Source organism: Lactuca saligna, chromosome 4 (assembly GCF_052625555.1).
Source record: "Lactuca saligna cultivar CGN05327 chromosome 4, ASM5262555v1, whole genome shotgun sequence".
NCBI lineage: Eukaryota > Viridiplantae > Streptophyta > Magnoliopsida > Asterales > Asteraceae > Lactuca > Lactuca saligna.
In genome coordinates, this window is record NC_136420.1 from 84611046 (window position 1) to 84628877 (window position 17832).

At 34.2% G+C, this 17832-nt stretch overlaps 1 protein-coding gene across 1 annotated transcript; it reads right to left on the reverse strand.

Moving 5' to 3' along the window:
* Positions 1–8159: 8159 nt before the first annotated feature.
* On the reverse strand, positions 8160–9549 carry LOC145039839 (ribonuclease 3-like protein 3). Its single transcript, XM_078987844.1, has 3 exons — positions 9121–9549; positions 8740–8886; positions 8160–8518 (listed from the first exon to the last, which is right to left on the reverse strand). The coding sequence occupies exons 1-3, from the start codon at positions 9547–9549 to the stop codon at positions 8243–8245; spliced, it is 852 nt and encodes a 283-aa protein (XP_078843970.1). The 3' UTR covers positions 8160–8242.
* Positions 9550–17832: the final 8283 nt, after the last annotated feature.

Below are 17832 nucleotides of genomic sequence, written 5' to 3' on the forward strand. Positions count from 1 at the left end.
TTTATGAGCTAAACGAGTAGGGTACGTCTTTCTTACCTGGATCAGTTCGTCATTTCTCCATGTAATGACTTACTTGTCTACCCTTGTAGTAAGAAGGAACCCATGGGAAAACATTTCCTTCAGAGGAACTTTTAGCGATGTTCTCAAAGCACGAGTTTTGAAATTGAAGAGTCAAATTTCCAAAGACACACTGTTAGTAATGTGAGAAATTATGAGCACTCTTGCAATTTGTCAAAACCGTTGACCGTTTATCGACATCAGAGATGCCGATAGTCTTTCGCCAGATTCTAGGTCTTACCGACCTACCGCCTTAGTTCATTCAGAACTCCTCGCAAGCTACAGAAACTCGTACGACTTTGACCCAACAAGGGATGGCCTTTGACTGGGAGGTTACGCAAGAAAAGGAACCTTTGAGATTCCAAGTGAGTGACCAAGTTCTTTAGGATAACTCACTCTGGGAATGGCTTAATACGCTTCGTAAAGCGTGGAAAGCTAAATCCAAGTTAGACAGGACCTCCGAGATTCTTATCAGAATCGGTCCTGTGCCTCACACAAACTAGACCTACTCCGCGAACTCAGTAACGTACTTTCTACTCTTCGCATCTCAATCGTGAAACCATACCTTTCCGTTAGGACTCTTGCAAGTCCACTCGTTGAGATCCTTGCCTTTGTATTAGAACCGTAGTGACCCTCGACCGAGAGGTCAAGCAGACAAAGAAACGCCATCGCCAGTTAGTGAAGGTTCGTTGGAATGCCAACAGAGAACCCGTTATCACTTAGGTGCACTAGAACCAATCGATTAGGAAGTTTCCTCCTCACGACTCGATTATTTGTGCATACTTCCTTGCTTAAATTCTAATTTCGGGATGAAATTCCTTCTAACGGGGGGATAATGTGACAACCCGATATTTTGAGACAATGTAATCTAAAACCAATCAAATTTAGGTCAAAATATAAATTTCCTAAAATCTTATTTGGGTTAAATAAAGTAGTAGGAATCGTATCAAGGTTTTCGTACATATAAAGAACCCTAAAATCCGAGTTATAACGAAGAAGTTATGACCAACCGAAGATTCTCGGCAAAACCGACAACACCGATTAAACGAAAAACGCGAAGTTTCAATACAGTAGTTTTTAGCCTTAAGTATCTAAATGAAAGTTATAGATAACCTCAAACCATGAGCGTACATAAAAAGAACGTCCAAATCTGACTTCGTATGAGAAAGTTATGATTTTTCCAAGATTCGGGTATAGCAGTAGACAACTAAAAACTCGAAATAGAGCTCAAGATACTTTTGACCAAAACAACCTAAATGAGAATCTAAGGTCTCAACATTAGTAGCGCAACGATGAAAAGTCTGACGAAAACGGACATCGGATGAAGAAGTTATGGATTTATAACGGAATTATCACGTCCCGGCCCGTTAAAAATAAATAATTAAAAATAAAGTCAGAATTTGCCTATGAAGTCTACACGAGAGTTGTAGATCATGTTTTTAGCTACGCGTGCATATAAAGAACGTCGAAAACGGAGCTCGTACACGAAAGTTATGGATTTTACAAGTTCGAGGTCCGAAATTCAAGGCTGTCAGGCTTGCCACGACGTGGCACAAGCTTGCCGCGACCCGGCAAGTGACTGAGGGCGTCCAATCAATGGAAGAGGATAAGTTTGACTCCCCACGTTGTGGCCATCACTTGCCACGACGTGGCACACCCCAAAAACGCCCCTATAAGTAGATTTCAAGGGTTCTGAGCTCCATTGCTCAGTTCCTTTCTTTCTCGCGCCGAAACTCTGCGTTTAAGCCCCCAAGACCCTCCCAAAGCCCCGGTTTTCACCTTCAAGTCCCGAAGGAAGGTTTTGTGTTCCCGAGATTCCCGAGAATCCCGAGATTTTCCCGCGTTTTCAACTCTTCCTGTCAAAGTTCTGCTCGATTCTTCTCTAGACTATTTCAAATCAACCACTTCAATCATGTGAGTTCATACCCCTTAACTAATGTTTTAAACTACTTTTAAATGTTTAATGGGGGGGGGGGGGAATACAAGTAGAATCATGCTAGTATTATATCAATCACATGCGATTAATAAGTAGAATTACGCTAGTTATTACATCAATCACATGTGATTAATATACAGCATTCAAAAGATTTGGCAACTCATTTGCCGTTTTACCAAACAGTTTCCTTCAAATGACTTTTTATAAACATTTTATATGTTTTAAACTCCTTTTTACACTGTACAGCTTACTCCGTACATTACCTTTCAAACTTATTTACAACTGTGTTTCAATCAAATGTTTCCTTATACGCAAAACTGTTTTATCATACTTATGCCTTCAAATTGTTTTCTAGATCGACATCAAGTCGATCTTTTCTTAAAATAATATTTATGTTTCAAATGTCTTACAAAACTTATTTATGCTTTTATATTATAAATTGTATGCCTCTATATGTATAGTTATATAAGAAATGTTTAAAAGACTTAGGAAGGCTATCCACCCTATTTCCTTTTCGCGCCTTGAGATGTGGTCCGGTGGGATATCGGGTATTCGTCCGAAAGTCGTTTAAATATTAGTTATATATCATGTGTACATATATAGTCATAAAAGGTCCTTCCAGTTTAACATATGCCCTTAGTTAGTAAGGGTATACATCCATGTTCATACGTACCAGATAGATTACTAGTAAACTACCATATGGGTAGTTTAGGAAGATACTAGAACAATTACTAGAACGCGATATCATACAATGAGTCAGTTCATTCATGAGTCAATACTATCTAGAACATTACATATACAACTATACTAGGACGAGAACATATACAACTATACTAGAACGAGAAACATTACCCTTACATTAATACGTTAAGAATTGTGATCCACTGTATCGGAGCATGCCTTAAATGTCATGGCCCGAGTTGTAGCCAGAATTCTCTTGGAGGGAGAGCGTTGAGTTTGCGTATAGATCTATACTGGATTGACAATCCTACACCTTGCTGCTAGCTACAGCCGGACCTGCAGGTCTGCGGGTGCCAAACGTCATTCCGTTATTACGACCGTTCTTTATGTCGTTGTTATCAGTCGATAGTATGGTGCAATTATCACATTATACCTTAATATAAATTCGGTTTAAGGTAGTTAGTACAGCAGTAGTTCCTATAATACAAAATTACAGTACTACAATGATTTACCCATTACATTTTTAGTGATACCCTCACTTAAACTTTAATGTACAAACTATATTTTGATAATGATAGTTACACTTGGGAAAATTACACACTTTTACAAGAAACGAACATTTAGAACAGTTAGGTCTTGGTAGAAGATGCACTTTATATAATAGTAGGAATCATAGGGATTTCTAAGGTTTTTCAAACGTTTACAGTTGTTTTACAAACATTTTCATACTTACAGTTCACATACAAATTAAAGACACTAAATACTTTTGATCTCACCAGTTTCAAAGCTGATACTCGCTTTCAAAATTACTTGTATCCTCAGGTCATCATAGACAGGTACCGATACAAGGAGAAAGGAAGATGGAGCTTGTTCAAGACTTATCTTTCATTTTGATTTATGCTTTAGTGTTTATCAAAAATTGACAGAATACAATTGTATAATAATTATTTTATTAATGCAATGGATGATGTTGTTGCTTGTTTACTACTTTACATTGTTGTTGATATTATACATGACGTCCTCCGCCCCAGAACGTTTCCGCCGTTCTCGGTTTTGGGGTGTGACAACGTGTTTGTGAGTATTTGTGTTTAAATGTATTAATAAACATTATATTTTTAAACCATTAAACGAGTAATGGATCCCGTATGTGCGCACGACTTTATGAACGATATTAATAGCTATAAGTTGGTGAAAATATAGATAAACATGTATAATAGAGGTGTAAAAAAATGGTGTCCGAAAAATAGAAAATAAGAAAATTCCATAGTTAATCCATAGCTAATTACCTATGGATTAGCTACGGAATATGCTTTCCGTTAGAATTCCGTAGCTATTCTGTAGTTAATTAGCTACGGATTAGCTACAAGGTTTTTTTTTTTATTTTCTATTTTTCGGGCACCAAACATCGTTCTTTTCACACCTCTATTATACATGTTAATCTATATTTTCGTCAAATTATAGATATAAATATCGTTCATAAAATCGTGTGCACCTTCAAGATCAATGTGAAATCCCCAAAATCACGGCCAGAAAAGACCGATTTAATTTATGCTTTTAAAATAATTTTCAGAGTAATCCTTTGATTAAAAGAGTTGCAGAATTTGTTCCCAAAACAAAATATGATAAATAAAATTTCTCAAAGCATCTGTTAAAGAAACGTATTTTCATATATAACAAAACTCATGATATCATGTTCCGATACAAACCAAAAGCATAAACGACACATTATAAGCCTTACAACAGTTATATACAACTATTGGCTTATAAACAAAATATCTTCACAAGTTGTCCAACTTATGCTCTCGCGCCACTAGCTGTAATACAAATAAAACTGAGTGGGTCAAGCGTGGGAGCCTGATGAGCATATAGGGTTTTCAACCCAAAATAAATAATTATATTTACTTTCACCAACCTACAATAACTCGTTTACCCATTCCCGTTATCCTCACTTTACGTCCATAAAACAACAACTATCACAGTGGACCTAGTCTAGGATTTTTCATCGGGATGGACATTACTGCAAAAGGGTTTCTGCAACAGTAGATGTCCTAAAGGCAACCATGAGGTGGATAGAGTACACTGATAAACACATCGTTCACAAAATCTACAAGTTATGAACCTGTCAGCGTTCCACTGGACTGTCTAGAAAGAGTCCGTGGTCGTCATCCATACTCCGCTAGATGACTAAAACAACAACAACATTGAGTTCTCGCATCATTTTTATTTCATCACACGTCACTTTCTACCCATGTTCTACCCAACATATTTGTAGATAATATATACTCGTTTATATACAACTTCGAACCTGTATAACATATTCATTCAATACTCATACCACATAACAAATAGTATATAATCACATCGGACGTATATCATAGAGTATAATTCATATATGTGTATTATCAGAAAGCAACTACATACTTACTCATATCCTATATCTAATACATTCATCAATACTTGTATTGAAATCGTATATATGAAGGGACTATGCACTCACTTGATAAGATGATGCTCGGACAGCACTACGGCTCTTAAAGTAGTATTCTTCGGTGAAGTTGTGACCTCTTCACACACCGGGCTTCTTGCGGGCAAAGCTTCGGCTCGGAAAATATTTTCTTCTCGGGATCTTCGGAGCTTCGGGACTTGCTTCGGGTGTCGGGATGATATCGGGGCTTCGTGGGTACTCCAAGACGGTTAGAGAGAGTATCAGGACTGAGAGAGGGGGAATTAGCAACCATGCCCGACTGCCCTTCAACTTCTATTTATAGGGCTGAATATATATGCTTATGTCATGAGCCACAAGTACTCACGCTGTGAGCTCAAATATGTCACTGTGTTCGTCATCAGGCCACTTGGCTTGGAAGACGTCCATCACCTGCTCACGTCGTGAGCTCTGACACAGGGGTTGAAGTTCATGCCCCGAACTTCAGAAATTCATATCTTTTGCATACGAGCTCCGTTTTCGAAATTCTTTATATGCACGTGTAGGTGAGATTATGCTCTATAACTCTCGTTTAGACTCCGTCGGCAAATTTTGACTTTAACTTTTATTATATTATTTTTAGTAGTCCGGAACAGGAAAACTCCATTAGAAATTCATAACTTCCACTAATATGCAACCCTTACAAGAATTTTGAAAGCCCTAAAGTTTTTTTCCTAAGTTTACCATATATTTTATGTTGAAAATCTTCCCTTTTCCTCTTTGTTTCTTTCTTCTTGAATCAGAAAACTCATCACAATCAACTCCTCTTCTTTTCTGTTGTCTATATCACCTCTATCTCGAGCATCACTGGTTGATATCGAGCTTCTCCTGAAATAATGCCTACCCATCTAACATCCGAAAGAGTCTCAATATGGTGGAAACATACATTAACTAAATGAAGTTTTTATAATTTTTTAGAATTCATCACACATGTGTATAAATGTAGGTATATTAATACAACAAACTAAATTGGACATGGTAATTGTGTCGTGTCATACGGGTTCATGTCATATCGAAATAGTATACGCATTGAGGAAAAGAAAAAGTAATAGCTTGGAGGCATAATAGATAAAGTCATAACAAGTTCAGATGACATAATAGAAAGAGTAGGAGTTGTGGAGGCGGAAGATGAGATCATGACAATGGGATAATGGTCAAAGGGACTCTATAGTTTGGGAGAGAACAAAAAAACTGAAAATAAAATATTGATCTAAACGACTATGGCATTTCCGCATTACAAAACAATTAAATTCAAAAGGTTTTTTTACTTATGGTTTTCATTTTGGATCTTTTTAGTTTATTTATAGAAGTTAAAAAAACTTGCATATAAATAAACGGGTTATTTTCAAGTCATATTCGAATTGAAATTTTAAACCCTAACCTTACTCGTTTAATATTCTACATACTAACCTATTGTCAAGATAATCAATAAAGATGGATTGGAGATGCTAATGAAAAATACATGGTGGCGTGGTTTAGAAGAATTATAGATGACGAATTGCTTATGCAAAAAATGATCAAGAGTCTTTGGAATATTATTTGTCCAAGAAAAGTGAACATCTTAGTATGGAGAACAAGGTTACAATCTTAGTATGGAGAGCAAGGTTACAGACGTTGCCTACAAAGCTCAACCTGGACAAAATCGACGGCATTTATATTCAATCGACACTTTGCCTTCTTTGTTACAGTAGATATGAACAGAGACACACTTGTTCAGGTAGTGCTCCACTATGATTCAGATTCCTTACATACTTCACATGTGGTGGGGCAAAATTCCAATTATTTTCAACTCTATTAAAACATGGATTCAAATGGACAACAACAGTGCCATCCCCCCCCCCCCCCCCCAAAAAAAAAATGAAGCTTATGTCATGCTCATGGACACAACATGGGTTATTTGAAAATACTTTAACAATGTCATGAGGAAGAGTCATGATTTCCCGAGTGAGGTGGAACTCTTGGTTTCCAGTTCGATGCATTCACTTGATTTCCCAAGTGAGGTGGAACTCTTGCAGGTTCTTGAATGCATTCACTTGTATTTCCATGTACTCTTTGTTTATGTCTTGACTTAGACTTACTACTCTTGTTTGCCCCTTTAGTGGTAGGAGTGAGAAAATGGAGCAGAAAAACCAGGACCGAGTACATATAATTGTTTCCTTCTAGTTCTTGTTAGGTTTGAGCGAATGGATTTCAAAATCTGAAACGGACCGGATCCAAAACCGAGTACTTATCCCATAGTTATATCGTGTCGAGTTTCTTCGCCTCCTTGGTTATTCATCTAGGTTATCATATTGCAAGTCACACATTAACACATGTCTTGTATCTTGTAAAGCTATGCATAATGGGTTTTACAATAATGGAGATATGGATTTTGTTGTTTTGGTTCTTTGAATCCATGACAATGAAGGATGTTTTTATTCATAGACTACTATTGTAAATGGGTACACCAAGAAAGCATGACACGAAATTGCAATTTAGTTTTTTCAAAGGAGTTTAACCTATTTGTACATTCTGTGAAACCTAATAAAGCCACATAAGTTAGTGCTCTTTTTTTGCTTGGAGGGTTGTTACAAGCAAAGACATAGGTATATCATCAAGAACCAGAATCAAATAAGTTCTTTCATTGGTACATCACTGATATCTTTCACAATATGCGACAAAAGTATTTGGAAACTTAATTAGTAAAAAAGGAAATATGTACATGGAATGCAATGATGGATACTTTAATTTAGCTTCACATGGAGATTGAAGGGTGTCATCCAAATTAGCCATATTAATCTTTGATAACAAATGCTAGAAGTAAATTAGAGTAAAGAAAAAAAAAGAATATAATCAACCCACAAATGGCATTCAACTCTTATAGTAAGAAAAGTCACAAGAAAGTAAAGATGAACTCATGAAAGAAACATGGTTGCCATAATAGGAAAATGGCATGGAGTCAATCAAGAAAGAAACAATAAAGCAGACAGATTAAGAAATCACTCACTATGTTCCAAAATAAATGAGATTTTTCCCTTGGTAAATTAACAAAGGCAAAAAAAGCTCATTTAATTTGATACAAAAGGAGTAATGGTGATTCATGTTGATTAACCTCCATTTCCACCATCTTTCTTCTCAAAAAGAAAAAGATTATTATATGCATCATCTTTTGCTCTGTTCACTGCAATCACCTTCTTCAACTTGTATTTTCCCCTTCCAATCAACTCATTCTCTATGTAAATTTCAATTTCCCCTGTTTTACTCCACAAATCTTTATGTTGTGCTTTCACCCCCATCTTCTGACAAGCTTCATTGAATTTTGCTACAGGATGCAGCTTCAAGTTTTCCGACGTGATTAGGGGTTGTAACAACCGCTCCACCACCTGAAAAAAACCCCAAGATTTGAGTTTACACCACCATCACTATCACCATTCATAAAGACAATATATATATATATATATATATATATATATATATATATATATATATATATATATATATATATATATATATATATTCTACAACTTCTAACCCATCATGAAAAGGGGACCTAAGAATTGAAACCAAGAAATTTTGATGGATGCAACTGCAAGTAATTAATTACCTCCCATGTAGAATCCATTGACGACTCTGTATCGATGAAGATGACACCGATTAGTGACTCCAAAAGATCAGCAAGCACTTTGGGTGGATCAATCATACCATGTGAATGCGATGTGTATTGTTTGATCCCTTCCATGAATTCTTGGATCTGATCACTCTCAAAAAAACTATAAGAATCGAATCACTCAAATTTGTAATTAAGAACAGTGGAACAAAAAACTAAAAAGTGATATAAGATTATTCGATCAAATTTGTGATTATTTATCTCTGATAACGAAAAACATCATTAACGATTAGTTGGAGAAGTAGTCATGAGCATCTCATGCGATTGAGATCTATTTAGCAGATAAATCATGGAGCAGAAATTGAAAACGAAAATTACCTGTCGTTGAAGAAGAGGTTTCTCGTGGCGAAGAAACTTATGCAAATTGTATTTCAACGCCGCCCTTGTTAGCGCCTCCGTGTCAACATTGGCGGCACGTAACCGAGTCAACTCACCAGGAGCCATATCAGGATACGATAAATAATGTAGCTTAGCAATTAAATGATTCAAAACTGAGTCGCCTAAGTACTCGAGTCGCTCGTAAGATTTGCAGTCATCAGCTTTGTAAGAACCATGAGTGAAAGCCTCCTTCAGTAACTCCTTGTTTCTAAAACTATATCCCATCACTTCCTCTACGTCCGCCAAACTAGGCAGCGGCACATGTGAAGATTCTGACTCCTTCACAGATTCTGAATCAGGTTCTTTCAGAACTTGCTCTACCAAATCATGGTTTTTTAGTGAAACGACAATATCTTGATCTTCTTCCATGGCTTCCGGGTTTTTGAATCACTTTTATTATAGGATTCGAGGAATATGATTTCGGAGATTAAATCAAGAGAGAGAACTTTTTGAGAGAGGTTTTCTTTCTTTCTTGTTGCAGATGATTTGGTTATGGACGAAATTTTGAGGTTTGACTGTGTAACTTGCGAGAGACGTGACGGTGACTCTTGCGATAAAATCATGACAAATATTTATAAGGATATCAATTTTTATCGACATGACTTTGTTTCAAGTCTTTTTTTAATAATAATAATTACAACAAATATTGTTAATAGGTAATCAATTTGTGTATTTATGGTATAGATCGTGAGATACATTAAAATCCAGTATATCGTCATGTTTACCTATCTTTTATTTTTTTTATTTTTTTTAAAAAAAATACATTTTATACAAATATTATATTCATTTTCTAGGAAACTAAAACCATGAATTTTAATATATTTATTTTTACAATTTTTTAGTGTACACACACACACACATATATATATATATAGACACTCAAACACTTTAAACTTACACCCTATACCACACCCATAATGTAGTGTTTTAGGATGCAGTTTAGGTTCCTTTTAAGTTTTACCTTTCCCTCACATACACCGCCCAACGTAAAAACGAAAATTATGTAAGGTTAGATCAATATAATATTTAAGTTCACTAAAATCCCATTAATAGAGATGTCATGACATAAACAACTTTTCTATAAATATTATCAAATGATCAATCTAATTATGCCTTACTATTTTTTTTTTCTGATTTAGTAACCGTTTGTCCAAAATAAACTACCTTTTCAGAAATTTCTTTAAGATAGTTTTTAACAAATATATGGAGTTTTTTTTTTAATATTTTAAAAATAACTTGAAGTTTTAATTATATATATTATTTTTTTAACATCTTCCGTCCACTTATTTGGATAAAAGACATTTATCTGCCAACTCTAGATATTGATAGTATAACTCTTTAGTATACTCTTTTTTTTCTTTTAGTTATATTTTTAAATATCTATTTATGTCATTTTATATTGCAATCTAGTTTATGAATTATTTTTTACCAAATATTATTAATCTACAAACTAACTTATCAACTTATGAAAAGTTAGCTTTTCCGCTAGTTTTCCAAACAAACCCTTAGTGACAAAATCGAATCCGCAAATAATTCGCATATCTTACTAAACTCGTAAAATAACTCTTATTAATATTTCTTAAAGCTTTAACCTTATTTTCTTTGTAACAAACTCTCTGCAACTACCCTCGATTCTTCACATACATTATTCATGTCATGCTTAACTAAAATGAATTTTCTAATATGTACCCTAAGGGTAGGAGTGAGCGTAGTGCAGTTCGATGCGGTTATTGGTTAAAACCTCACAAATAACTACAAATGCAGTTAATCCATTTTCAAAACTGCTTGGCGCGGTTAGGCGGTTATTTTTGCGGTGCATTTTTTTGTGTTTCGGTTATTAACCACATGAATTTGATGCAGTTATTTTGTGTGGTTTTTAACCACACTTTAGAGTTAAAATGATTTTAAGAGTTTAAACATATAAAAGTTAAACATAAGAAAAAAAAATCAACAATTTTGTCTTTTAGAATTTTATCATACTTTCATCAATGAGGTCTTATTTTTAATATTTAATATGTTATTAATAATTAATAAAAAAAATGTATACAATATATGCGGTGTCGTGCAGTTTTTTATGGTTTTTGAAAACTAATAACCGCACTGCAACGTAAATTTGCGGTTATTGAAAAAACATAAAACCTCGTCATCGGGTTTTATGGTGGTTGCAGTTTTTGTGGTTAATTTTAATTAGGGTGTGGTTTTGGCTCACTCCTATCTAAGGGCACATATAAGAACCATTAATTGAAGGATTAATTATAAAGAATATTACCATAATTAAATGTAATAAATATTAAATATAAATAATAATTTTACAATTAATGTGTTTTACATTTAACTATGATAATATTACAAAATAATTAATATTTATCATATTTAATTATAATATATTTCTTATAATTAATACTCGTACTTCAATCAATTAATGATTCTTAATGTGCCCTAGAATATTCCTAACTAAACACCAAATTGTTAATAATCCACAAATTACCTCTTTTTACGAAGTCCTGTTTCGTTGTATTTTATGAGTGGTAAAAATTTCAACAAAATGAATCACTCTTTCATAAAATATATCAATGGTGTATACATTGTTCAAAAATATTATTTACTATAATAACAACTACGAAAACTAGTAACCAACACATTTTCTAACTTTTTACTTTTATACACCTAGTCCTTCCTTAAGTGGTTCGACATGTTCGAGGTTAATCGTCAACTATGCAAATCTATGTTTATTACTGATCATATTGATTCCATAAAAATATGTTGGAGAAATTTTAGGCGTTGCAAAAATTAATGTTGTTATATATGTATATATGAATCTCATTTGCACATTATGTTCTTGAAATGCATTGTGTGGGTCATCGTTAAGCATCTAAACACCATATGTTATCGTCAAAGTCTAGCACCTCTACCTCTCTTGGGTGATACCAGAGACACATATTCTACTCCACGTTAGACGTTACAATCTTTTTCTACGATATTACATTTTTGCTTTGTGAAAGAAAATTGTCGTGGGCTTTGTTTGGAAAAAACTATCAAGTTCACTACTTGCACACGATATTCTATAAAGGTGTGATTTATCCGTTTTTTTAGGAATTTTGTATAGTGAAGATCTCATGAAATGCATTAATTTTGCAAAGTTGCATGTTATGCTAAGTTTCATTTGAACCAAATTATAGTTTCTTTCGATCTATTTTTCCTGCTTGAAAATTAACTTATTGAATTAATAACAAATTTAAAATACAATAATATTATAACACATTTTTAGTAGTGGGTGCGAGATAAGATTAATGATGGTTCTTGGGAATATTTTTCAAGATACAGATGATATCATCTAAACTGTATATTTGCATTTGGGTATAACCTATTATGGGTCGATTAGTGTGGTGGCAAGAAAACTACATGCATAATAATCATATCAGGTTATCTTCATATCCAAAAGTAAGTTAAAAAACAATGAGGTAAATTACCTTTTAAATTTGATGTGTAGCCACAACTGGTTACAACATGTGATTTTGATGGTGTTATGTATCATTCGGGAGAAATGGTCTGGTGGAAGGGGATTAGTAGCTAGAAATAATCAAGTTCTTTTGGTCCTTTCAAGTATGTTCCCCAAAACACACACACACTCATACATATATATATATATATATATATATATATATATATATAATTGTTCTTCACGAGGATCGTACCACTACAGAAAGAGTTCGTAGCTAATTAGCTACGGATCAGCTTGAGAATGGGAAGCCCAAATATAGTAACGGAATAGCTACGGAATAACTACGAAATAGCTATGGGCGTTAAACCGTAGCTATTTTGTACCTAATTAACAATGGAATATGGACGGACTAGTGACGGAAGAAAATAGCTATAGAATAGCTACGACGTACCGACGGATTTATAATTTCCATTATTATTATTATTACTCCCATTATCATTATTTTTTCATTATTCGACTCTATAATTTTTTATTTTGATCATTTTTCTTACATATTTAAGACACAAACAATTAAAAAATCATACTAATAATACTATTAATAATAATATTTATAAACATCATAATAATATATAATGATTGTAACAAATGTGTTAACACACAAACAAGCAATAAAAAAAAAAAAAAAAAAAAAAAAAAAAAAAAAAAAAACAACGTTTAACAGATCAATAAGGTGAAATAATCTATGTTTAATTTATAAATAATGAAAACTGATCATAATAAAGGGAAATATGTATATTGTATTTATGTATTTATGTATGTATGTGTATGTAAGTACATATGTGTATGTGTGTATTTTGAATGTGTATGTGTTTGTGTATGTTTATGTTTATCTATGTGTGTACGTGTCTACACGTATGCATATCAAAAATTGCAAATATTAATGAGTATTACAATATAAAACAATGAATTGAGTAATAGATCGTGAAGGTGCACACAACTTTATGAACGATAAAAATAGCTATAAGTTGATAAAAAAATATATATATAGATAATCATGTATAATAGAAGTGTGAAGAAAAACAAAGCGAAAATTACGATGTTTGGTGCCGGAAAAATCAAAAAAATAAAAATCATAGTTAGTCCGTAGCAAATTAGCTACGGATTAACTATAGACTTTTATTATTTTCGAATTTTCGGGCACCAGACGTCGTTTTTTCCACTTCGTTTTTCCAAACCTCTATTTTACATTATCATCTATATGTTCACCAACGTATAGCTATTAATATTGTTCATAAAGTCATGTTCACATTCGGGATAAGTACTCGTTTCACGTTTTAACATTGTAATGTCTATAATTTTCACCAACTTGTTATGGGTTTATGTTCGTATATGTATACTTATTTACATGAATGAGTTGTGGTATAAGTGTACGTGCATATGTGTATGTATACGTGTTTTTGAGTATTTGTGTGTAAATGTATTAATAAACATTATATTTTCAAACCATTAAACGAGTAATGGATCCCGTATGTGCACACGACTTTATGAACGATATTAATAGCTATAAGTTGATGAAAATATAGATAAACATGTATAATAGAGGTGTGAAAAAAATGGTGTCCGAAAAATAGAAAATAAGAAAATTCCATAGTTAATCCATAGCTAATTACCTATGGATTAGCTACGGAATATGCTTTCCGTTAGAATTCCGTAGCTATTCTGTAGGTAATTAGCTACGGGTTTTTTTCTTTCTATTTTTCGGGCACCAAACATCGTTCTTTTCACACCTCTATTATACATGTTTATCTATATTTTCGTCAAATTATAGATATAAATATCGTTCATAAAATCATGTGCACCTTCAAGATCAATGTGAAATCCCCAAAATCACGGCCAGAAAAGACTATGCTTTTAAAATAATTTTCAGAGTAATCCTTTGATTAAAAGAGTTGCAGAATTTGTTCCCAAAACAAAATATGATAAATAAAATTTCTCAAAGCATTTGTTAAAGAAACGTATTTTCATATATAACAAAACTCAGGATATCATGTTCCGATACAAACCAAAAGCATAAACGACACATTATAAGCCTTACAACAGTTATATACAACTATTGGCCTATAAACAAAATATCTTCACAAGTTGTCCAACTTATGCTCTCGCGCCACTAGCTGTAATACAAATAAAACTGAGTGGGTCAAGCTTGGGAGCCTGATGAGCATATACGGTTTTCAACCCAAAATAAATAATTATATTTACTTTCACCAACCTACAATAACTTGTTTACCCATTTCCGTTATCCTCACTTTACGTCCATAAAACAACAACTATCACAGTGGACCTAGTCTAGGATTTTTCATCGGGATGGACATTACTGCAAAGGGGTTTTCGCAACAGTAGATGTCCTAAAGGCAACCATGAGGTGGATAGAGTACACCGATAAACACATCGTTCACAAAATCTACAAGTTATGAACCTGTCAGCGTTCCACTGGACTGTCTAGAAAGAGTCCGTGGTCGTCATCCATACTCCGCTAGATGACTAGAACAACAACAACATTGAGGTCTCGCATCATTTTTATTTCATCACACGTCACTTTCTACCCATGTTCTACCCAACATATTTGTAGATAATATATACTCGTTTATATACAACTTCGAACCTGTATAACATATTCATTCAATACTCATACCACATAACAAATAGTATATAATCACATCGCACGTATGTCATAGAGTATAATTCATATATGTGTATTATCAGAAAGCAACTACACACTTACTCATATCCTATATCTAATACATTCATCAATACTTGTATTGAAATCGTGTATATGAAGGGACTATGCACTCACTTGATAAGATGATGCTCGGACAACACTACGGCTCTTAAAGTAGTATTCTTCAGTGAAGCTGTGATCTCTTCACACACCGGGCTTCTTGCGGGCAAAGCTTCGGCTTGGAAAATATTTTCTTCTCGGGATCTTCGGAGCTTTGGGACTTGCTTCGGGTGTCGGGGTGATATCGGGGCTTCGTGAGTACTCCAAGACGGTTAGAGAGAGTATCAGGAGTGAGAGAGGGGGAATTAGCAACCATGGCCGACTGCCCTTCAACTTCTATTTATAGGGCTGAATATATATGCTTACGTCATGAGCCACAAGTACTCACGTCGTGAGCTCAAATATGTCACTGTGTTTGTCATCAGGCCACTTGGCTTGGAAGACGTCCATCACATGCTCACATCGTGAGCTCTGACACAGGGGTTGAAGTTCATGCCCCGAACTTCATAAATTCATATCTTTTGCGTACGAGCTTCGTTTTCGACATTCTCGATATGCACGTGTAGGTGAGATTATGCTCTATAACTCTCGTTTAGACTCCGTCGGCTAATTTTGACTTTAACTTTTATTATATTATTTTTAGTAGTCCGGGACAGGAAAACTCCATTAGAAATTCATAACTTCCACTAATATGCAACCCTTACAAGAATTTTGAAAGCCCTAAAGTTTTTTTTCCTAAGTTTACCATATAGTTTATGTTGAAAATCTTCCCTTTTCCTCTTTGTTTCTTTCTTCTTGAATCAGAAAACTCATCACAATCATCTCCTCTTCTTTTCTGTTGTCTATATCACCTCTATCTCGAGCATCACTGGTTGATATTGAGCTTCTCCTGAAACAATGCCTACCCAGCTAACATCCGAAAGAGTCTCAATATGGTGGAAACATACATTAACTAAATGAAGTTTTTATAATTTTTTAGAATTCACCACACATGTGTATAAATGTAGGTGTATTAATACAACAAACTAAATTGGACATGGTAATTGTGTCGTGTCATACGGGTTCATGTCATATCGAAATAGTATACGCGTTGTAAGTGTTTGAACCCAACCCAGCTTGTTTAATTCGCGTGTCATGTTGTCTCAACCCATTTATTTTCGTGTTAGGGTATACCTTGAAATATATCGTGCTATTTGAGGTTGAACTAATATACATGTTGAAAGAGTAGGAGTTAGTTATGAGGAAAAGAAAAAGTAATAGCTTGGAGGCATAATAGATAAAGTCATAACAAGTTCAGATGACATAATAGAAAGAGTAGGAGTTGTGGAGGCGGAAGATGAGATCATGACAATGGGAGAATGGTCAAAGGCACCCTATAGTTTGGGAGAGAACAAAAAAACTAAAAATAAAATATTGATCTAAACGACTATGGCATTTCCGCATTACAAAACAATTAAATTCAAAAGGTTTTTTTACTTATGGTTTTCGTTTTGGATCTTTTTAGTTTATTTATAGAAGTTAAAAAAAAAACTTGCATATAAATAAACGGGTTATTTTCAAGTCATATTCGAATTGAAATTTTAAACCCTAACCTTACTCGTTTAATATTCTACATACTAACCTATTGTCAAGATAATCAATAAAGATGGATTGGAGATGCTAATGAAAAATACATGGTGGCGTGGTTTAGAAGAATTATAGATGACGAATTGCTTATGCAAAAAATGATCAAGAGTCTTTGGAATATTATTTGTCCTAGAAAAGTCAACATCTTGGTATGGAGAACAAGGTTACAATCTTAGTATGGAGAGCAAGGTTACAGACGTTGCCTACAAAGCTCAACCTGGACAAAATCGACGGCGTTTATATTCAATCGACACTTTGCCTTCTTTGTTACAGTAGATATGAACAGAGACACACTTGTTCACGTAGTGCTCAACTCTGATTCAGATTCCTTACATACTTCACATGTGGTGGGGCAAAATTCCAATTATTTTCAACTCTATTAAAACATGGTTTCAAATGGACAACAACAGTGCCATCCCCCCCCCCCCCCAAAAAAAAAATGAAGCTTATGTCGTGCTCATGGACACACCATGGGTTATTTGAAAATACTTTAACAATGTCATGAGGAAGAGTCATGATATCCCGAGTGAGGTGGAACTCTTGGTTTCCAGTTCGATGCATTCACTTGATTTCCCGAGTGAGGTGGAACTCTTGCAGGTTCTTGAATGCATTCACTTGTATTTCCATGTACTCTTTGTTTATGTCTTGACTTAGACTTACTACTCTTGTTTGCCCCTTTAGTGGTAGCAGTGAGAAAATGGAGCAAAAAAACCAGGACCGAGTATATATAATTGTTCGGTTTCGGTTTTTTGGTTCAAAAGTATTTGGGTTCCTTCCGGTTCTTGTTAGGTTTGAGCGAATAGAT